The 24,293-nt window shown below is 35.8% G+C and overlaps 1 protein-coding gene across 1 annotated transcript in view; it reads right to left on the bottom strand.

Moving 5' to 3' along the window:
* Positions 1 to 24,293, bottom strand: part of CFAP47 (cilia and flagella associated protein 47) — a 541,109-nt gene that overhangs the window by 6,010 nt on the left and 510,806 nt on the right. The window contains 2 exon segments of the mRNA XM_049704952.1: positions 8,281 to 8,452; positions 21,850 to 22,002. Of these exon segments, the coding sequence (XP_049560909.1) occupies positions 8,281 to 8,452; positions 21,850 to 22,002 (325 nt within the window).

Below are 24,293 nucleotides of genomic sequence, written 5' to 3'. Positions count from 1 at the left end.
GCCAGAAAGACACCACAAAAAAAGAAAACTACCAGCCAATATCCTTGATGAATATAGATGCAAAAAATCCTCAACAAATGCTATCAAATTGAATTCAATGGCACATTAATAGGATCATACACCATGTCCAAACAGGATTTAACCATAGGATGCAAGGAAGGTTCCACATAAGAAAATCAATTAATATGATAAACCACTTTAACAGAATGAAGGATAAAAAACACATGATCATCTCAGGACATGCAGAAAAAAATTTGACAAAATTCAACACCCTTTTATGATAAAAAAAAACCCTCAACAATCTAGGAATAGAAGAAAATTAGTTCAACATAATAGAGGCCCATATACAAAGTCCACAGCTAATATCATCCTCAATGTTGAAAAAACAAAAGCTTTTCCTCTGAGATCATTATCTCTGTTAGCAGATGACATGATTTTATTTGTAGAATGATTCCAGGAAAAACTGTTATAACTAATAAATGAATTCAGTAAAGTTGCAGGATACAAAATCAACATACAAAAATCAGTTGCATTACTATATACTAACAATGAACTATTTGAAAAAAGAAATGAAAAAAAAATCCTATTTAAAATAGCATGAAAAAGAATACAGTTGACCCCTGAACAACACAAGTTTGAACTGCATAGGTCCACTTATACATGAATTTTTAAAAATACATATACTACAGTACTATACGATCTGTAATTGGTTCAAATCTGTTGGTGTGGAGTCACATATAGGGAAGGCTGACTGTTGACTGCTGGAAGGTCAGTACCCCTAACTCCCATATTGTTCAAGGGTCAACTGTACTTAGACATAGATTTAACCAAGAATTTTAAGATCTGTACATTGAAAACTAACAGACAAGGATGAAAGGAATTAGAGAAGACATAAATAAATGGAAAGATATCTCCATATTCATGGACAGGAAGAATCAATATCATTAAAACGTCCATACTATCCAAAGCAATCTACAGATTCAATGCAATCCCCACCAAAATCCCAATGGCATTTTTTGAAGAAATAATAAAAAAAATTGTAAAATGCATATGCAATCTTAAAGGATTCTGAATGGCCAAAACAATCTTGAGAAATAAAAACAAAGCTAGAGGCCTCATACTTAGTAACTTCAAAATTTATTCCAGATCTGCAGTAATCAATATGGAATGATACAGGAATAAAGACAGACATATAGACCAATGGAACAGAACAGAGAGCCTGGGGATAAATGCACACATATACAGTCAACTAATCTTCGACAAAGTTGCTGAAAATACACAATGGGGAAAGGATAGTCTCTTTAATAAATGGTGCTAGGAAAGTGGTATAACCATATACAAAAAAATAAAATTGGACCCCTATCATATACCACTAACAAAAATCAACTCAAAATGGATTAAAGATATAAACATAAGACCTAAACCCTGTATAAATCAAAAGTAAAAATTTCAGAGGAAAACAAGGGAAAAGATCCTTCACCTTAGTCTTAGAAATGAATTTTTGGATATAACATCAAAAGCACTGCCAACAAAAGCAAAAATAAAGAAGTAGGACTATATCACACTAAAATTTTTCTGCACAGCAAAGGAAAAAAAATCACCCAATGAAAAGGCAACCTCTGGACTGGGAGAAAATATTTGCATACCATATATCTGATAGGGGGGTAATATCTAAAATACATAAGGAACTCATACAACTCAATAGCAAGAAAACCCACAAATAACCCTATTAAAAAATGGGCACAGGACCTCAATAGATATTTTTCTAAAGAAGACAGACAAATGGCCAACAAGTATATGAAAAGGTGCTCAACATCACTGATCATCAGGGAAATGCAAATTGAAACCACAGTGGGCCATCACCTCACACCTGTTCAAAGAGTCAAAAAATAAGTGCTGGTATGAATGTGGAAAAAAAGAAAACTACTGAACACTGTTGGTGGGATTTAAAATTGGAACAGCCATTGTGGAAAACTGTACAAAGTTTCCTCAAAAAGCTAAAGTTGAATTACCATATGATCCAACAATCCTACTTCTGGATTGTATATCTAAAGGAAATGAAATCAGTATCTCAAAGATATATCTGCATTTCCATGTTATTGTAGCATTAGTCACAAAAGCTAAGATATGGAAATAATCTAAGTGTCTGTCTACAGTTGAATGGATAAAGAAATCTGCTATATACACAGAATGGAATATTATTTAGCCATAAAAAAGAAGGAAGTCTTGGGACATTAGGGACAACATGGATGAACCTGGAGGGCATTATGCTAAGTGAAATAAGCCAGATGAGAAAAACAAATCAGCTGCTACTTTAACCCTGTCCTGTCTGGGGAGGGAACAGACGCCCTCAGGCAATCTCCATGCAGAAGAGGGGCCAAATTCAAAGCTGAACCCCAGGAGCTGTGCGAACGAGAAAGGGAAATTTCTACCAGCAGCCTCAGGAGCAGCGGATTAAATCTCCACAATCAACTTCATGTACCCTGCATCTGTGGAATACCTGAATAAACAATGAATCATCCCAAAATTGAGGTGGTGGACTTTGGGAGCAACTGTAGACTTGGTGTTTGCTTTCTGCATCTAATTTCTGTCTAGTCTTATGCTTATCTTAGTTTAGTACTTACAGTTTATTATCATTGGTAGATTTGTTTATTGATTCGGTTGTTCTCTTCCTTTTTTATATATATATATATAGATATATAGGTTTATTTTCTCTTTTTTCTCTTTTTGTGAGTGTGTATGCGTAGGCTTCTGTGTCATTTTGTTTGCATTGCTTTGCTTTTACCATTTGTCCAATGGTTCTGTCTGTTGTTTATTGTTTGTTTTTTTTTTAGTATAGTTTTCAGCACTTGTTATCATTGGTGGATTTGTTTTTTGGTTTGGTTGATCTCTTCTTTCTTTCTTTTCCTTTTTTTTTATTACTTTGTAATTTTTAAATTTTTAATAATTAAAAAAATATTTTAATAACTTTACCTTTTTCTTTATTTCTTTCTGTCTCTTTTTCTCCCTTTTCTTCTGAGCCATGTGGCTGGCAGAGTGTTAGTGCTCCGGCCGGGTGTCAGGCCTGTGCCTCTGAGGTAGGAGACCCAAGTTCAGGACATTGGTCCACCAGAGATGTCCTAGCTCCATGTGATATCAAACGGTGAACGCTCTCCCAGAGATCTCCATCTCAACGCTAGACCCAGTTTCCCTCAACGACCAGCAAGCTACAGTGCTGGACACCCTATGCCAAACAACTAGCAAGACAGGAACACAAGCCCATCCATTAACAGAGAGGCTGCCTAAAATCATAATACGGTCACAGACACCCCAAAACACACCACCAGATGCGGTCCTGCCCACCAGAAAGACAAGATCCAGCCTCATCCACCAGAATACAGGCACCAGTCCCCTCCACCAGGAAGCCTACACAACCCACTGAACCACCCTTACCCACTGGGAGCAGACACCAAAAACAATGGGGACTATGAACAAGCTGGTGGTGAAAAGGAGACCCCACACACAGTAAGTTAATCAAAATGAGAAGACAGAGAAACATACAGCAGATAAAGTAGCAAGGCAAAAACCCACCAGACCTAACAAATGAAGAGGAAATAGGCAGTCTACCTGAAAAAGAATTCAGAGTAATGATAGTAAAGATGATCCAAAATCTTGGAAATAGAATAGAGAAAATACAAGAAACGTTTAACAAGGACCTAGAAGAACTAAACAGCAAACAAACAATGATGAACAACACAATAAATGAAATTAAAAACTCTCTACAAGGAATTAATGGCAGAATAACTGAGGCAGAAGAATGGATAAGTGACCTGGAAGACAAAAGAGTGGTAATAACTACTGGAGAGCAGAAAAAAGAAAAAATAATGAAAATAATTGAGGATAGTCTCACAGACCTCTGGGACAACATTAAACGCACCAACATTCCAATTATATGGGTCCCAAAACAAGAGAAAAAGAAAGGGACTGAGAAAATATTTGAAGAGATTATAGTTGAAAACTTCCCTAATATGGGAAAGGAAATAGTCAATTAAGTCCAGGAAGCACAGAGAGTCCCATACAGGATAAATCCAAGGAGAAACATTCCAAGACACATATTAATCAAACTATCAAAAATTAAACACAAAGAAAAAATATTAAAAGCATCAAGGGAAAAGCAACAAATAACATACAAGGGAATCCTCATAAGGTTAACAGCTGATCTTTCAGCAGTAATTCTGCAAAACAGAAGGGAGTGGCAAACATATTTAAAGTGATGAAAGGAAAAAACCTACATCCAAGGTTACTCTACCCAGCGTGGATCTCATTCAGATTCGATGGAAAAATTAAAACCTTTACAGACAAGCAAAAGCTAAAAGAATTCAGTACCACCAAACCAGCTTTACAACAAATGTTAAGGAACTTCCCTAAGCAGGATACACAAGAGAAGGAAAAGACCTACAGTAACAAATGCAAAAATATTAAGAAAATGGTAACATAGTAATATAGTAATATATTACTATAGTATATTATTACTATATTATAGTAATAATAGTAACATACATATCGATAACTACCTTAAATGTAAATGGATTAAATGCTCCAACCAAAAGACACAGACTGGCTGAGTGGATACAAAAACAAGACCCGTATATATGCTGTCTACAAGAGAACCACTTTAGACCTAGGGACACATACAGACTGAAAATGAGGGAATGGAAAAAGACATTCCTTGCAAGTGGATATGAAAAGATAGCTGGGGTAGCAATTCTCATATCAGACAAAATTGACTTTAAAATAAACACTATTAGAAGAGACAAAGAAGGACACTACATAATGATCAAGGGATCAATCCAAGAAGAAGATATAACAATTGTAAATATTTATGCACCCAACATAGGAGTACCTCAATACATAAGGCAAATGATAACAGCCATAAAAGGGGAAATCGACAGAAACACAACCATAGTAGGGGACTTTAACACCCCACTTTCACCAATGGACAGATCATCCAAAATGAAAATAAATAAGGAGACACAAGCTTTAAATGACACATTAAACAAGATGGACTTAATTCATATTTACAGGACATTCCATGCAAAAACAACAGAATACACTTTCTTCTCAAGTGCTCATGGAACATTCTCCAGGATAGATCATATCTTGGGCCACAAATCAATCCTTAGTAAATTTAAGAAAATTGAAATCATACTAAGTATCTTTTTGGACCACAGTGCTATGAGACTAGATATTGTGGAGGCTAAACAATACATTACTAAGTTATCAAGAGATCACTGAAGAAATCAAAGAGAAAATCAAAAAATACCTAGAAGCAAATGACAATGAAAACACAATGACCCAACCCTATGGGATGCAGCCAAAGCACTTCTAAGAGGGAAGTTTATAGCAATACAATCCTACCTCAGGAAACAAGAAACATCTCAAATAAACAATCGAACTTTACACCTAAAGCAATCAGAGAAGGAAGAACAAAAAAACCCCAAAGTTAGTAGAAGGAAAGAAATCATAAAGATCAGATCAGAAATAAATGAAAAAGGAATGAAGGAAACAATAGTAAAGATCAATAGAACTAAAAGCTGGTTCTTTGAGAAGATACACACAATTGATAAACCATTAGCCAGACTCATCAGTAAAAAAAGGGAGAAGACTCAAATCAATAGAATTAGAAATGAAAAGGGAGAAGTAACAACTGACACTGCAGAGATAAAAAGGATCATGAGAGATTACGACAAGCAACTATATGCCAATAAAATGGACAACCTGGAAGAAATGGACACATTCTTAGAAAAGCACAACCTTCCAAGACTGAACCAGAAAGAAACAGAAAACATAAACAGACCAATCGCAAGCACTGAAATTGAGACTGTGATTAAAAATTTTCCAACAAACAAAAGCCCAGGAACAGATGGCTCCACAGGTGAATTCTGTCAAACATTTAGAGAAGAGCTAACATCTATCCTTTCCAAACTCTTCCAAAATATAGCAGAGGGAGGAACACGCCCAAACTCATTCTACAAGGCCACCATCACCCTGATACCAAAACCAGACAAAGATGTCACAAAGAAAGAAAACTACAGGCCAGTATCACTGATGAACATAGATGCAAAAATCCTCAACAAAATACTAGCAAACAGAATCCAACAGCACATTAAAAGGATCATACACCATGATCAAGTGAGGTTTATCCCAGGAATACAAGGATCCTTCAATATATGCAAATCAATCAACGTGATACACCATATTAACAAATTGAAGGATAAAGCCATATGGTTATCTCAATAGATGCAGAAAAAGTTTCCGACAAAATTCAACACCCATTTATGATAAAAACCTTCCAGAAAGTAGGCATAGAGAGAACTTACCTCAATATAATAAAGGCCATATATGACAAACCCACAGCCAACATCGTTCTCAATGGTGAAAAACTCAAATCATTTCCTCTAAGATCAGGAAAAAGACAAGGTTGTCTGCTCTCACCACTATTATTCAACATAGTTTTGGAAGTTTTAGCCACAGCAATCAGAGAAGAAAAAGAAATAAAAGGAATCCAAATCAGAAAAGAAGAAGTAAAGCTGTCACTGTTTGTAGATGACATGATACTATACATAGAGAATCCTAAAGATGCTACCAGAAAACTACTAGAGCTAATCAATGAATTTGGTACAGTAGCAGGATACAAAATTAATGCACAGAAATCTCTTGCTTTCCTATACACTAATGATGAAAAATCTGAAAGAGAAGTTAAGGAAACACTCCCATTTACCATTGCAGCAAAAAGAATGAAATACCTAGGAACATACCTACCTAAGGAGACAAAAGACCTGTATGCAGAAAATTATAAGACACTGATGAAAGAAATTAAAGACGGTGCAAACAGATGGAGAGATATACCATGTTGTTGGATTGGAAGAATCAACATTGTGGAAATGACTATACTACAGATTCAATGCAATCCCTATCAAACGACCAATGGCATTTTTCACAGAACTAGAACAAAAAAATTTCCCAATTTGTATGGAAACACAAAAGACTCCGAATAGCCAAAGAAATCTTGAGAAAGAAAAATGGAGTGGAAGGAATCAGGCTCCCTGTCTTCAGACTATACTACAAATCTACAGTAATCAAGACAATATTGTAGTGGCACCAAAACAGAGATATAGATCAATGGAACAGGATAGGAAGCCCAGAGATAAACCCACGCACATATGGTCACCTTATTTTTGATAAAGGAGGCAAGAATATACAATGGAGAAAAGACAGCCTCTTCGATAAGTGGTGCTAGGAAAAGCTGGACAGCTACATGTAAAAGAATGAAATTAGAACACTCCCTAACACCATACACAAAAATAAACTCAAAATGGAGTAAAGTCCTAAATGTAAGGCCAGACACTATCAAACTCTTAGAGGAAAACATAGGCAGAACACTCTATGACATACATCACTGCAAGATCCTTTTTGACCCACTTCCTAGAGAAATGGAAATACAAATAAACAAATTCGACCTAATGAAACTTAAAAGCTTTTGCACAGCAAAGGAAACCATAAACAAGACGAAAAGACAACCCTCAGAATGGGAGAAATGATTTGCCAATTAAGCAACTGACAAAGGATTAATCTCCAAAATTTACAAGCAGCTCATGCAGCTCAATATCAAAAACAGAGACAACTGAATCCAAAAATGTGCAGAAAACCTCAATAGACATTTCTCCAAAGAAGATATACAGATTGCCAGCAAACACATGAAAGGATGCTCAACATCACTAGTCATTAGAGAAATGCAAATCAAAACTATAATGAGGTATCACCTCACACCAGTCAGAATGGCCATCATCAAAACATCTACAAACAATAAATGCTGGAGAGGGTGTGGAGAAAAAGGAACCCTCTTTCACTGTTGATCAGAATGTAAATTGATACAACCACTATGGAGAACAGTATGGAGGTTCCTTAAAAAACTAAAAATAGAACTACCATACGACCCAGCAATCCCGCTACTGGGCATATACCCTGAGAAAACCATAATTCAAAAAGAGTCATGTACAGGCTTCCCTGGTGGCACAGTGGTTGAGAGTCCGCCTGCCAATGCAGGGGACACGGGTTTGTGCCCCGGTCCGGGAAGATCCCACATGCCGCGGAGCGGCTGGGCCCGTGAGCCATGGCCGCTGAGCCTGCGCATCTGGAGCCTGTGCTCCGCAACGGGAGAGGATGCAACAGTGGGAGGCCCGCGTACTGCAAAAAAAAAAAGAAAAAAAAGAAAGAAAATAGGGGTGAAAGCAGGTTTACCTCAGTGGTTTCTTTGGTGCAAATATCAGACTGAAGACCAATGTTACCCTTTCAGCCTTGATATTATAAGATTTTTTAATGTAATATAAAGCCACGCAGGATTCCAAATTAGCCTTCACAGCTTCAGATTCAAATTGAATTTCATATTCAAATTCACGTTTTACAGGTATATCTAAGAAAATTAAGATTAAAATGCATTTTAATTCGATTAAATATGTATAGGTTGAAAATCAATTATGTCAGCATTAATCATGCACAAGTATTTAGAGGGAGGAAGATGGTATATGTTATTTAGCTTTGTGTTCATAATACCTATTGCATTACCAGATATATAATAGTACTCAGTATGCTTTTTTTAAAAGGTAAATAAATGAATGAACATAAAAAAAAAATACATGCACCCATCATCCTTAAATTCCACTATCTTAAATCCTTAAAATTCAGACTTATGAAACAAGAAATAGCCAAGTGGAAACTAAAAATCAATATTTACTATAAAATAAAAATAATGACATGCTCTCTATAAAAAATATATTAAAAGCCTATAGACTTGTAATTTATAAAGAACGATTTGAATTAAGTTCAAACAATATTAAAACTGCATCCCAGTCTATTAGGGCAGGATTTTCAAACACTGGTATATTTTATTTTTTGGCCACATTGCACGGCTTGCGGGATCTTAATTCCCGGACCAGGGATTGAACCTGTGCCCTCAGCAGTGAAAATGTGGAGTCCTAACTACTGGACCACCAGGGAATTCCCTGGTAAAGTTTAATACAAGAGAGAGTTCTTCATTAGTCTTGGGTTATTATAGACAATATGGTTAACTGTATTTTCTTACCCAGTAGGTTACCAGAGGAAAGTTAATTATAGCAGGGTTTTGTTAGGTACATGTGAAAAATATCTTAAATTCAAGACTGGCATGTAGAAGAGAAGCACAAGCATTTATTATATTTATGCTCCATGTCCATCTAAGGAGCCCAACTTGCAAATCAAGAAGTTTGTTGCACATAGATCATGGAAGAGAGCTCCAGAGAACCATGACTTGACCTGGTCCACAGCTGAGCTAATTTCTAAAGTCTGTCTCTAGTGTGTAAAGGTAAACGCGATCCTTGGATTCACAGAACTGACAGCCACCTCTAAGCAATCCCAACAGAAACCAGACCACCTTTCAGAAGTAACTGATTATAATTTCTGCCACAGAACTCTGAAAAATAGCTTGGCTGTAACAAGCCTGAGTCACATTTAATGATTACTCAGCAAACCTTATTAATGTAAAATAACTGACTGACCCACACCCTTACAAGATCTTTTTTTTTTTCCACGTGTAAAAATAAATCTCTGACCTCCTGAATTGCTAGTTCTCATCCTGTTGACAAAATCGGCAACTGTTGTTCCTATCAATAACCATTCTTTGTTGTAGCAAAATCAACATGTCTACTTTAATGTGTCTATTTGTTTTGGGGACAGGATATGGAAATGTATAGGAAGCAGCATTCCATACAGAGAAGCAGTATTTAAGAATTTTAGAGTGTTTAGTGGGAGATGAAATTTCCACTGCATTCAAATGACATATTTTTCAAAGTAAATACTGTATGTAGTTGAGATTTGCATCTGTTTCTGCTTAATTATTGAAGCCTTTATGGGAATGGCTGTGTTAGAATCAAGATAGGAAACGAGAAGCTAAATTTAGTTTCAGAAGCATTGAACCCCTTGTGGGGAATCGTCTCTATGGATGTCATAATTCCAATCATAAGAAAACCCACTGGTACAAAAAACAGAGATGATTATCTGCAAGGGACAGGGGGTGAGGCAACTAGGAATTTTTTTCAAACTACACATAATTTTTTCAAACTACACATATCCCCCTTATCTGTAACTTGAATATGTTGATACTAGCACCTAAGGGAGAGGGACAGAATTGGGTTGTACAAAATCGTAAACTGACATTCTGTATCGTGTCTTAAAGCTATCATAATAGAGTCTCTGCATTTTACTTGAAAAGTCATATTATCAAGTTAAAAACATGCCTTTTGCTAAGTGGAAGAGAATCTGTATAGTACTTTTATGTGGACATGGTTGATAAGAGCTAAATCAGTGAGGCCAGTGTAAATTAATTATCATCTGATTGTTGTATAAAATTAATCACTCATGACAAACATAGCTCATAACTTTAAGAGAGTAATTGCACATTTCTAAAAAAATATCTAAATAAATGTAGCTGCTCTTAATACAGTTTGTAATTTCAAAGTTACAGGTCAACAGTTCTTGGGACTACTGTAACAAATACAGGAGGAAAATTCTGTCCTTAGCAGTCCCTTAAAAAGACACTTGATGATGGCCATTCTGACTGGTGTGAGACGATATCTCATTGTAGTTTTGATTTGCATTTCTCTAATAATTAATGATGTTGAGCATTCTTTCATGTGTTTCTTGGCAATCTGTATATCTTCTTTGGAGAAATGTCTATTTAGGTCTTCTGCCCATTTTTGGGTTGGGTTGTTTGTTTTTTTGTTATTGAGCTGCATGAGCTGCTTGTAAATCTTGGAGATTAATCCTTTGTCAGTTGCTTCATTTGCAAATATTTTCTCCCATTCTGAGGGTTGTCTTTTGGTCTTGTTTATGGTTTCCTTTGCTGTGCAAAAGCTCTGAAGTTTCATTAGGTCCCATTTGTTTATTTTTGTTTTTATTTCCATTTCTCTAGGAGGTGGGTCAAAAAGGATCTTGCTGTCAAAAAATCTAGAAACAATAAATGCTGGACAGGGTGTGGAGAAAAGGGAACACTCTTGCACTGCTGGTGGGAATGTGAATTGGTACAGCCACTATGGAGAACAATATGGAGGTTCCTTAAAAAACTAAAAATAGAACTACCATACGACCCAGCAATCCCACTACTGGGCATATACCCTGAGAAAACCATAATTCAAAAAGAGTCATGTACCAAAAGGTTCATTGCAGCTCTATTTACAATAGCCAGGAGATGGAAGCAACCTAAGTGTCCATCATCGGATGAATGGATAAAGAAGATGTGGCACATATATGCAATGGAATATTACTCAGCCATAAAAAGAAACTAAATTGAGTTATTTGTGGTGAGGTGGATGGACCTAGAGTCTGTCATACAGAGTGAAGTAAGTCAGAAAGAGAAAGACAAATACCGTATGCTAACACGTATATATGGAATCTAAGAAAAAAAAAATGTCACGAAGAACCTAGGGGTAAGACGGGAATAAAGACACAGACCTACTAGAGAATGGACTTGAGAATATGGGGAGGGGGAAGGGAAAGCTGTGACAAAGCGAGAGAGAGGCATGGACATGTATACACTACCAAACATAAGGCAGACAGCTAGTGGGAAGCAGCCGCATAGCACAGGGAGATCAGCTCGGTGCTTTGTGACCACCTAGAGGGGTGGGATAGGGAGGGTGGGAGGGAGAGAGACGCAAGAGGGAAGAGATATGGGAACATATGTATATGTATAACTGATTCACTTTGTTGTAAAGCAGAAACTAACACACAATTGTAAAGCAATTATACTCCAATAAAGATGTTAAAAAAAAAAGACTTGAACTCATGAAATTAATAGGATAAATATATATTTAATTTCAATTGTGTTTTAACAGGTACTGAAATATTTACTAAACTTTTTTTTTTTTTTTGTATTTTACAATATATAATGGTTATCACAGGCTTGTCTAAAAGCACTTCCCATTTTCAATGGTCTCCCATTCTCTGAAGATTTTCATAAACTGCTCACTAAGACCTGTAGAATTTGCCCCAGTAAAACTTCCTAGCTACGGCTAAATTCATGAATATGAGGCAGATAATTTTGTTTCCACAGCCAACATCTAAACAGACTTTAAAAACGTTTTTCTTATCATTTATATTTTCATTTCTTTATTCATTCAATGAATAATAATTGAAAGCTTTCCTTGAAATGACAAATAAGGTTCTTGTCCTCATGGAGCTTTATGATTGGGAGGGAAAAACTGCCAATAAACTACCAATTATATCACTAGTTTTTAAATGACTACTGTGATAACGGCTACTATGGAGAAGCAGAAGAGACTATGAGAGCAAAGGTCCTGGGAACTTGACTTCTAAGGTCCTGAGGAGGTGACCAGTACACCAAAGTTGAAAGGCGATAAGGGTTTCCTGGATGTAGAGAGAAAGTAAATGCCTCCTAGGCATCAGAGCAGCATGGGGAATTTTTCCATGGTGGAAACCACCTTGGCTCATTTGAGAAAGAACTTAAGCAGGTGGAGCAAAAGGGAGTAGGAAGAACTTGTCAAGAGATGAAATGGGCAAAATAGGCAAGACCATGCAGAGTACAGTGACGATTTGGGACTTCTAAGAATAACAAGAGCCTACTGAATGTTTTAAGTATGGAAGTGATGTGATCGTTGAATGGTAAATTGAGCAAAAGGGGATTAGGAGAGAAGGTAATGAAGTTTCTGCAGTAGTTCAGGCCATGTGGTGACTTTCACAAGGGTGAGAGGAAGATGTAGAATAAGCTCAAGCAATGCCCTGTGATGTGTGAAGTGGCAGCTACATGAGCAGTCCTGACTGGTAACTAGAATCATGAGCTTATCACTTCAGTACTGTATTCATACCCTTAACATATTGATACATACAAAATATTTAATCAAACAGGTTTCAGAGAATTGTAGAATATGAGATATCTATATCTTTCTATCTATTGATCATTTACTGTCTCATAAAATAATGATGGTAATAATCATTTGGGTATGACAGCAAGGTCATTATATTGAATAAGAGGGGTATGTCTCCATCCAGATATTATGCCTGCATAATTATCATTCAATCTAATGCTTGTATCATCATGCCCATAAATCATGCAATGGGCACTATGTTGGCCAAGGGTGCCTATTACTTGGGTGAATTTTCTCAGGGCAATGACTGCATTTTATTCAATGTGGAAGAATATTAGTAATTTTTAAAAAGAGAATGCTTGATTAAATATGATAAATAATCAAAAAGTACTGAATTTTAACCAATTTATTTGCAAAATGTACTTTGAAATTATGTATTTTATACCATATATATTTTAATCTGTAAGAAATACGTTTCATAGTAAACCGAACCAAAATGTCTCAATTATAGAGAAATGAATATCAAAGTATAAAGAACAATATTATTCATGCTCCTTCCCTAAATTTCTATAGTTGTCTCTTCATTAATAACAGGCATCTACATTTGTTTGAAAGAACATAGTAATCATACAAGGAATGAATGGAGTACTGAAGACAAATCTGAAATAGGATGACGACAACAAGGTATTCAAAGAAAAGAGAGGATACTGGATAAACTACCTAAAGCTATTTTCTTTGAACAGATAATGAAGAATGTGCCGTCTGCACATTCTTATTATTTTTTTACAAAATTGTGTACCTTTTTGAAGGGGTATTTCATTTACATGCTTTACTGCACTTTCATAAGGTCATTTAATAGACCAAACATTTTGATTAACTTAAAATAACTGCATGGTCCTTTAATACAACTGCAAGCACTACAAAATGAAAATTAAAGGAAGAAAGTGGCCACATAGCTGATGCTCTTCTTACATGTTTCATTTTAAACAAGAAACCAGAAATAAAAGATAAAGGAACTTCTTGTAACATAAATATTTTATCTAACCTTTTAGCAATGAGCACCCAATTTCAGACTCTAAGATTTAGGTACCACATTTTCGTACTTTCTTTTTTGATAGAATATTCTTTTGTGTATTAATGACAAAACCCACTGAATGACATTGAAAGAATCATGTTTCCATCTCAACATGTCATTTGTCAGTGACTGAAGACAGGCCCTCTAGTTACATCACTGTCAGAGAATGCCCAAACAGAGCTTTAAATGATAATAATGGTAATATCTAACACTTCTGAGACACTTACTGAGAATCAGGCACTTTTAAGGATTCTATGTATTTGCACTTAATCTTAAAAAAATATCCTATGAAATAGATACCATTACTATCTCCATACTACAATTGAAGAAACAAAGTTTATAGACGACTAAAGTAATTTTGTCAAGGCCCTACAGAGACTAAATGGAAGAACCCAAGCTGTCTGTGTTCAGGTGTCACAACCTAGGATACCAGGCCTGTCAAGTGGCACAACTGCTGAGAAGACGCCATCAGCAGCTGCATCTGGAAATGTGCAGGCCACCACCTGCGCAAGCGGGTGTGATGGCCCTCAGGGCAGAGGCCTGGGTCACTCAAACATTTAGATCCTGATCAGAGGAAGAGGAGCCAACAACAGAGATGGAGAAGGGAGAGATAAATAAAGCTAGTCATGACAGCCAAGAACAGAAATTTCTTTAACTGGGTCAACTGGTAAATGCTGCCGACGCGTAAGCTCAGAACACAAATCTGACCACTGGATTAGGCATATTGGATAAGGTTGACAATCTTGTCAGGGGTACTCTCATTAGAGTAGTTACGACAGAAGGCTTAATGGAGTGAGTGGAGTAGAGAAAGCAAAATGAAGAGAAGCAGAGGAAAGGATCAAGTCTAGAGGCCAATATGGGGTCATGGGAGGACCAATGACGAGCTTCTCAGGAGCTGTTTGTGATCACAGACCAAACCCAACATGGTGTTTACACTCAACACGTAAACAACATGCAACAAGATGACTGGCCTGGGGGGTGAAATGGCGACCAGTGTGACACATAAATCAGCAAATCAGGCACAAAAAAAGACAATAGATTAATCAAAGAAAAAGAGCCTCAAGCTACTGAACACTGGGAAATAACAGGAAGAGGCATGAATCTGTTATGCAGTTCAATGGCAAAACTACTCTCACAGAAAGAGTCCCATAGAGAGAGCGTCACCGAACTAATCTCCAGAGAGGCACAAAGAAGGCACGGACTAGGAGTTACTTAGGAAGAATAAACACAACTATAGGGGAAATTCTGTCCACACGGTATAATTTGTAGTCTTATAGAAGTGACATTTCAAAATACAGTCTAAAAATACAAGTATTATAATATCCCAGTAGGGCAACACCAATTGATTTAAATAGTACAGGTGCATAAATCCAACATATTGGATAGATGTTTTTTGAATTCCTTCACAACAGTTTGTGTCTTGTTAAATTTTGGCATCTCTGGGACTCAGCATAATACCTGGGAGCAAAGATGCTCCCTAGATTGTTGCTGAATAAAAAAGATATGAAAGCGATCAATCTTCATTAACTCAATGGTGTGTGTGAGGAGTCAGGGTGGAAAGAGAACAGAGAGGTCCTGGTATTTTCATTTAATGAGGTTTGATAGTTTTATTGGACTCTCAGGGAAAGAAGATGATGAAGATAAAGGGAAATAATGGGAAGGCAGTGGTGGGGATCCTTATTTCCTACTGATCATGTTTACACAGAGAGGCTTATTCACTCACTAGAAGGGAAAGTTATGGGAGGAAAAAAAATCTCAGCATCAATCTGCCTCCTCCATCATGATCTGCCATCCAAGGAAAAGCAACATATCTGATCCGTGAATTTGGGTGAAGAAATGAAGCATGAGCAGATGAGCAGACCCTTTTTTTTCTTTCCCGATGTCCTGAATCCAGGATGTACACTTTCTCTTTCTTCTTCATGTGTTGGTTGTTTATTCCTATAGGGAGTCTACAACTGGCTAGGTTGGGGTTAATGCACTTGATTTTGGTGGAAGGTATTAATAAGCCCAAACAAATCCAAAGTCATTTTCCAGTTCACCTTTATATAAAGGTACCTTTTGATCTCCATCTGCTTTATTTCTACATCTATTTCTCAGATGCTTATAAATTCGGATGAGGGAATACAGGGTGTAATTAATGATCACACCTAAAAAAGCCCCATCAAAGTTCAAGCCACAGAGTGAAGTGCTCTAATTTCCACCATAAGGGATTTAAGAGACTACAGGAAGTACAAAATGGCTTAAACAACATGATTCTTTTGAATTCTATATAATGTGTTGAGTAAACTATAATTAAATGACACGCGTAGGTGAAAACAGCTGGTTTGCCTTTGCATAAAGTCTAAAATAGTATTCAGACTTGTGACCAGACTTGTCCCTCCATAAAGAAATAGGTGAGAAGGAAAGGGCGAGCAGGGAGAATTACAGAGTGCATGTAAGTTGGTTACATCTTTGGAATAACAGCAGTGAAAGGAATCCAGTTATTACCAGATGCTTTTAAGGAACTCAGAAAAGAGAGAGGTCAACTGATTTATTAAATATTCAGAGAAAAGACACTAAGACAGAGAAAAACATTAAAGTTGAGAGGGGACTGAACAAACGTACTTCTGTATAGCAAGACATGCTTCAGAACAGAAATAAACGTTCACCAATTAAAATGTCTTTTGCCAAAAAATAGATAGCTTCTCGCGTTCGGTGGTACTGAGCAGAGAAAAAGCTATTTTAGAGAGAATGATGGGAAGAGATAAGCCTGCAAGCCTTCCAAATAGTAATTTTCAATAGTAAGCATTACTTTTCATCATGAAAAGTAATGAAGCAGTAAAATATGAACCATATCAAAAGGTGTATTTTCAAGAGCTATTTGAGAGAGACTGTTTTCCTAACATGCCTTTCAAACCTCTCAAAATGATGTTGGCAGCTTCCTTATAGACCCTGCTTATCTAGGAGGAAGCGGATTTTTTTCAGGTAATAAGATTTAATCAATTTCTATTATCAGAATTATAATTTCTTTAGCTTGCAACCTGACAAGAGTACAATTTAAGCAATTTAAAGTAGCAAGAACATAGTAAGATGAGTCCTGGATACAAGCATTTCTTTACCTTCCTTTCCACTTCATGTCATAGAAGCATCAACATTTTCCCTTCAACAGGATAGATTTCAAATAAAAATCAAGGCTTGAACACTAAACTATTAATATTCACTGAAGCAGACTTCCCTGGTAGTGCAGTGGTTAAGAATCCACCTTCCAATGAAGGAGACATGGGTTCGAGTCCTGGTCCGGGAAGATCCCACATGCCGCAGAACACCTAAGCCTGTGCGTCCCAACTACTAAGCCTGTGCTCTAGAGCCCGTGAGCCACGACTACTGAGCCAGCAAACCACAACTACTGAAGCCCACGCACCTAGAGCTCGTGCTCTGCAACAAGAGAAACCACCGCAGTGAGAAGCCTGTGCACCACAACAAAGAGTTGCCTCCGCTCGCCACAACTAGAGAAAGCCCGCGTACAGCAACAAAGACCCAATGCAGACATAAATAAATAAATAAATTTATTTATTTTAAAAAAAGAATAAAGAACCCCCCCTTAAAAAAATTCACTGAAGCATAGTAGGATGACACACAAAACAATGGTTTCACTTCAGAAAGAAACTGGACATTCACTGGGGTACAATTATTATAGGTTGGCTGCTTACTAAATTTATTTTCTATTTTAATAAGAAAGCACTTACATTTATTTATCACTGGAAATTGGAAGTTGTATTACACATCTGAATTCTGAGGTTAATCTACACTAATATTCTTATCCCTGGTATGTATAAACAATCAGAATTTTCTTTGAGTATTGTCTATCAGTTGAAGCAAAGAAAGCCAACAGAATTTCATTTAATTAAAGATTACATTTCCTACATTTGTCTAATGTCACTACATGATTCACTAAGGTAAAATCTATATCCAATTTATAATAACTTTTTTGAGATAAATGGAAATGCTTTGTATCAGTCTGATTCCATTATTAATGGATAGTTCTTTGAAATAGAGAATAACTGAAAAGGCACTGAAATGGAAAATTTCCCTCTCCTCATATAAATTTATTTCACTTTTTATAAATTTAAGCAGTTTGTGATTACACTGGCATTTTGCAATGACAAAACTAAAATTCAACCAAAGGGAAAAAATAAGTTAATATAATTAAGAATTAAATATCTCATTGTGCAACCTAGTAACTGCATTACTATCTCCAACTCTCACATACTTCATACTATCTATAACTAGCCAGTAAATAAAAAGAACAGTTAGGGTGAACTAATATTTTTGGAATTCCAAAGACCTTTTGAAATACATTGGATACATATAACATAGACACTCATTTCATAATTCCATCTCCAGCTTTTCAAATATTGCCTTGCAAATTTTATAGTGAAAGTGTGTAGGGGAGATTATTCTGACATTTTTGTAATTCATTTAAGAAATATTTATTATTTCTAGTTCCTCTTCTACATTTACTCTCAGAATGTTTATTTGCAAATAATAGAACCCCAGTTTGAATAATCTTTTTTGGAAGACACCAAGGGTTTCATGAAGCAAATGGAAGTGTTGATTAAGTGTGATGGAGCCATGTGTATAAGTCAATGAGCAGGCAGAGAAAGGAGACCTGCAAAGAGAGGAGAAAGCAGGCCTGCATAGAAAAGCAGAGAAATAAATATTCCCTAGCTCTACATATTACAGCTTCAGCAAATAAAGATAAACAGGCTAGAATGACAGTAGGGAACAAATGGTGAATGTAATTCAAGATTATTTTATATAGATTGAATCACGTCAAAAACATTTTAGTAGGGCTTCCCTGGTGGCGCAGTGGTTGAGAGTCCGCCTGCCGTTGCAGGGGACACGGGTTCGTGCCCCGGTCCGGGAAGATCCCACATGCCGCGGAGCGGCTAGGCTCGTGAGCCATGGCCACTGAGCCTGCGCGTCCGGAGCCTGTGCTCCACAACGGGAGAGGCCACAGCAGTGAGAGGCCCACTTACCGCAAAAAAACAAAACAAAACAAAAACATTTTAGTAGGTAAAAGTGATCAAATATCATTTCATACGGAATAGATATTTTTATAGGTGAAAAATTGATGGGTATTGGTACTTTTATATGTCGCAAAGTCATTTTTTATTCAGCAAGCAATGTGTAAACACTACTACTGAAAAAAAGAGCAACAGGATAAAACAGGGTACAAAGTAAAATAGAAGAGAGTGTGATAATAAAGGGAAAACTGAAACAACTCTGTTTATTGATTGGCCACTTTGTACCGGGCATTATACCTTATGCTAGGGAACCTCTTAGAAAGCTTTTCCCTTGTAAAAGGTTTTGATTTCTACAGGGCTTTAGAAGATAAAGCAATTAGGTTAGGCCTGATGCCAATATGAACAGCTCAGAACCTACTATTTCATCTTTAGGTTTTAAATCTAAAGTATTTTTTAAAACGGTTTTAAAAAATAGTCAGGGGCTTCCCTGGTGGCGCAGTGGTTGAGAGTCCGCCTGCCGATGCAGGGGACACGGGTTCATGCCCCGGTCCGGGAAGATCCCACATGCCGCGGAGCGGCTGGGCCCGTGAGCCTTGGCCGCTGAGCCTGCGCGTCGGAGCCTGTGCTCCGCAACAGGAGAGGCCACAACAGTGAGAGGCCCGCATACCACAAAAAAAAAAAAAAAAAAAAAAAAAAAAAATAGTCAGGCCTGGATTCATGCATTATCCCTTCCACTGCTGCATTGTAGGACCCTGGATAAGTCACTAAACTTCTTTTACTTAGATTTCCTCACTTGTAAAATAAAAATACAGGGATACTATGTGCTTCATAGGGTTTCTTTGATGATAAGTTCTATAATAATACAATAAATACAAAACATAAAACACTTAGCACTGTTCTTGGAAGACTAAGCGCTTAATAAATAAACTGGCATGGATATCAGAAAGGTTCTAATCTGGGTTTGGGGTATGGTAGAAGGCACAGACAGAGTGACAATACTTTATATCAGATAGGTGGCTGAGAGAACTGGAGAATGGAGGGTGGTGCTCGGTTCACAGCAACAGCGGCTGTGCAGAGCCAGCCAGTTAAACCTGGATCCTCATCTCAGTAGGCGATTTGAGATGTTGACCAGAAACTGACTGGAACTCTATCCTACAGAGTGGGGAGACCAGTCTGATGGTAGGAGAGGGATAGGGGTATGTGTGAATTTCCATGCCCAGAAAACACTTGATGTATAATAGGTCCTCATTAAGTACTTTCGGATGGACTGATGATAGATTTTAACAGTTCACAGCAAATAAAATATGGCAGAGACTGCTAATTGTCTCCCCAATATTTACTTTCTCTCTTTTCCTCTTTTTTCATAATAGAATGTCCCCCAGTTTTATCTGGGTCTGTCAAGAGGCATTTCCCAGCCTCAAGTGCAGCTAGGTGTGCCCATATGACTGAGGTCTCACCAGTGGGATAGAAGTAGAAATCACATATGCGTCTTCAGGTCATGGCTTTAAAGGGAACCAGCTTGCTCTTCACTGTGGACATGACTGTAGAACTGATCATGCAGAGGAGGACAACTTAGTGGATGGTGGAGCAACAAGAGAAAAGGAACCTGAATCCCTGATAATCTTGAGGGGCAGAGGCACTGTACTGCCTAAACCATGCACAAGTCCAGGCTTACATGTGAAAGAGAGATACGCCTGTCTTGTTTGTCACTGTTAATTGGTCTTAGTTAAAATAACTGGTTAAATTCCTAACATGTTTCCATCACTCAAGTATGGCCGGAAGTATGAGAGGGTATATATCAAGTTTATTATATCCTAACACCATCTGAGTGGGGCTGAATTGAGTTGAGGGGCTGCTTTCCATATTACTTCAGGAATTTCTTGAACCATTTAAAATGAGCATTTATAACTTAGTAGAAATAGCTGCTATTATAAAATATTAAAAACTATTTTACTATCTCTTGTATATCCTCTCTATACTCTTGTATACTCTCTCTCTCTTCAGTTATACCTCATTTACATTCTCTTATCACTGAAATAATTAGATTAGACACAGAGATGATAGTAGTGAGATTAAAGTAAAAAACTATACATATAAATGAGAAAACTAGAGAAGATATTTTGTTTCTGTAAGGAATTTCATACTTAATTTTGTGGTTAATTTGCTTTTTAAATAATACATAAACATAGATTTCTCTCCTTGATTCTAATAAAACACTGCTATGGAAATTTCCCTTTCAGTGTGAATAGGAGCATTCTACTTTAGTTCATCTGGGAAATAGCTGAAAAATAAAGTTTGCATCATTGAGATTTGATTTTGCCAGACCATAATATTAACTTTTTGAAAAGTCTTATTTAAGGTTCTAAATGTCAGAGGGGTAGTTGTACAAAATATATGTCAATTTATTGATTTATGTCAATTTTTATTGACATAAATTTTATCTAATTTATGTCAATTTTTCTATTTCTTTAAATAAGAAACATTTTATTCAAGGTTCTGCTTCCAAGTTTAAAGCTGAAGCCATGGCTTCAATCTTATTCCTTAAATCAGAAAAAGAGAGTAAAGGAAGAAATTAAAGTTGAAGGAAAATGAAAATTAGTTACTGTAACTTTTTCTTTCCTCACTGATGACAAAATCACAACCTATTTTTATAAATCCACTGATAACCATAATTATTGTCGCTTTGGAGAAAACTACTATGTGAAGAGAACAAACATAAGCGAACACTCATTGGACACTATTTTAATGATATTGTATGTGAAAAATAAATGGGAATGGATTTTCATGCAACTGAGTAATCAGCAACCTGAAATTTAAGGAAAATTGAGTTTTTATTTATTATAATTTTTTATACCCATGACTGTGGTTCTCTTACCTTTGATATCTTCATAAGAATCATATGATTTTCTTTTTGGAATCACTACAAAGTCTGTCAGATCTAAGATAGGATTTTGTCCCCAAAAATCTCCATCCAATGTGACTTCCACCTCCTCTTCTACCCACTTCCTGGACTGACATTTTATGACAACTACAGAAGAGAAATACTTTCAGTTAATTTGACTATTGGGTTATATGATTGTTCTTGAGATAGAAAAAATGAATTATGTTATGAAAAATAAAAGTTCCTTTGGCATACTTTGACACGTCATTGCATCTGGTATTAACACACATACACTCATCCAGTATCAACATACATTGACATTTTGGAAGCAACATGAATATTAAATAATATGTAAAAATAGCATGACAAGAGATAAATCTAGAAGATACACACCAAAGTATAGAAGATTACATTAGGATGTAGAAATGTGATTCAGGGACTGGATTTTTCAGCTAGCTGTATACTCATTGTGGTAAATACCAAACTTTACTTATATAAAAATACTACAGCAAATACCTTCAAATAATTAAAAAAATAAGTTTATTTTATAATAACACTTATAAAATATATTTTATTAAAGTATCTCCTAAACCAAAAATATTAGTTTATTTACATGCACCTTAAAATTCACTTAAATTAAGTAAAATATTTTGATTTCCATTTGTGAATTGCTTTTAAATTTACAAAATACACTATTTAGTAATTAAAAATTGTAACGAATTATTTAAAGTTAATATTAAAATGTTATTACATATTAATTTAGCATACAGCACTAAAACATTAAATATATAACTTTACATATTTCTATATATATATAATTCCAACATTTTCTTATATAAAGTGCAGAAGTTGTTAATGATCTTGTGAGCAACCAAAATATTATGTCTATATCAACTACTAATTATATAAAGGAATATTAATATATTGGCATTAGCTGTATAATATTATGGGGCCATGTATGCTAGAGTCCATATTTAAGAATATTATTTCTCCAAAATATATTAACTGTTATATTTTTATCAGTTCAGATGCACATAGGACATAAATTGAATATGAGATAAAAAGGGAGTCATAATACTAAAAAAGCTTTGAAGTGGATTACACTATGCTTTCGTGGCATCAATAATATTGAGAATATGTTCATCTGAACAGCAAGATTGGATAATGTCCTCAGATTTATGTGTTTTCACAGTATAGACCACATTTATAGTAAAGAAATGTTTAAAATAAATTTATTTTAATTCTTAAATTTACAGGTTAATACTGAACATTTTGGACTTAGAATATGTGAAATGTACAACAAGGGTACAAAGTTAGATGTAAATTAAGTGGGTTGAAATGGCTGAGGAAAATGTACAAGCTTTTCTGGTTATAATTAGCTTCAGTCCTAAAGCATTAAATTGGAAATTAGTGTGATCAAAGTTACAATTAGTATCATGTCATTGGCCTTGTCCTGTAAGTCCTTAGGAAATTACTGCCCTAGCAATGCCAGGATTACTAAACCACAATGGATTCACTCACATTCCATTGTCTTTACACTGTGATAGGGAGTACAGTCCTTTTCTAATTATCTACCCCCAAAGGACAGGAGAAAAAGTGGTTCACAGAGCAACAAAAGTACCCTGGGCTTGAGAATAACCTGGGTTATAGATACATAGAAAAAAAAAGAAACAACAAACATTGATGGTGACACAGTTGAGCAGGGAAAGCAATGGGTTATTTCTGATGTGCTCTTAAGAATGAAGAATGGACTGTACTGAAAGTAAATAATATTTACGTATAAAATCATACCCATCTGTTTCTCAAGGGCATTTGTAGAGAAAAAGAATTACTAGAATAGGTTTTAGACTTTTGGTAAAATGATTTAATAACTAGTACACAGTCTGTTCAGAACACAGATGTTACTACTTGGTTGTGCTAATGTAACACAGGCTATTTACAGAACTCACATTTACTTTAAAAATCTAATAATTATGAAAAGAAGTGACTTGATAGAAAATTTCTATGTTTCTGGAGCATATTTAACCTTTGAAGAAAACTGTGCAAGAAATTTGTATTTTCTCATAGGTTTTATTTTAGACTTTAAAAAATCTGCTTTAAGTCTTTAATCTGGGAAAAAAACAAGCAGTGTCTGGGGTAGACATGAGCAACACTGCTGTTAGAATCCCAACAGAGTAATGTCTAGGCTGTATTACATCACTTTGATCAGAAGACTATCATAAATTTTAAACTGTTCAGCTCTTTGGAAAGTATAAAAGCAACTATGTTTTGAAGGAAATAAAAAAAAAACATTTTGACATGTTTTTGAAGCATTCTGAAGATAATTTAGTATATATGAAATATTTATGTGTTGATAATTTTTTGTTGTTGATAATTTTTTAACTCAAGAGTAAAAATATTTCAAGTAAAACAAATGACATTTATTGTCAAAGGTACTG

Source organism: Orcinus orca, chromosome X (assembly GCF_937001465.1).
Source record: "Orcinus orca chromosome X, mOrcOrc1.1, whole genome shotgun sequence".
In the NCBI taxonomy this organism is placed as follows: Eukaryota; Metazoa; Chordata; class Mammalia; order Artiodactyla; family Delphinidae; genus Orcinus; species Orcinus orca.
This window is presented reverse-complemented; position numbering and strand designations above follow the sequence as displayed.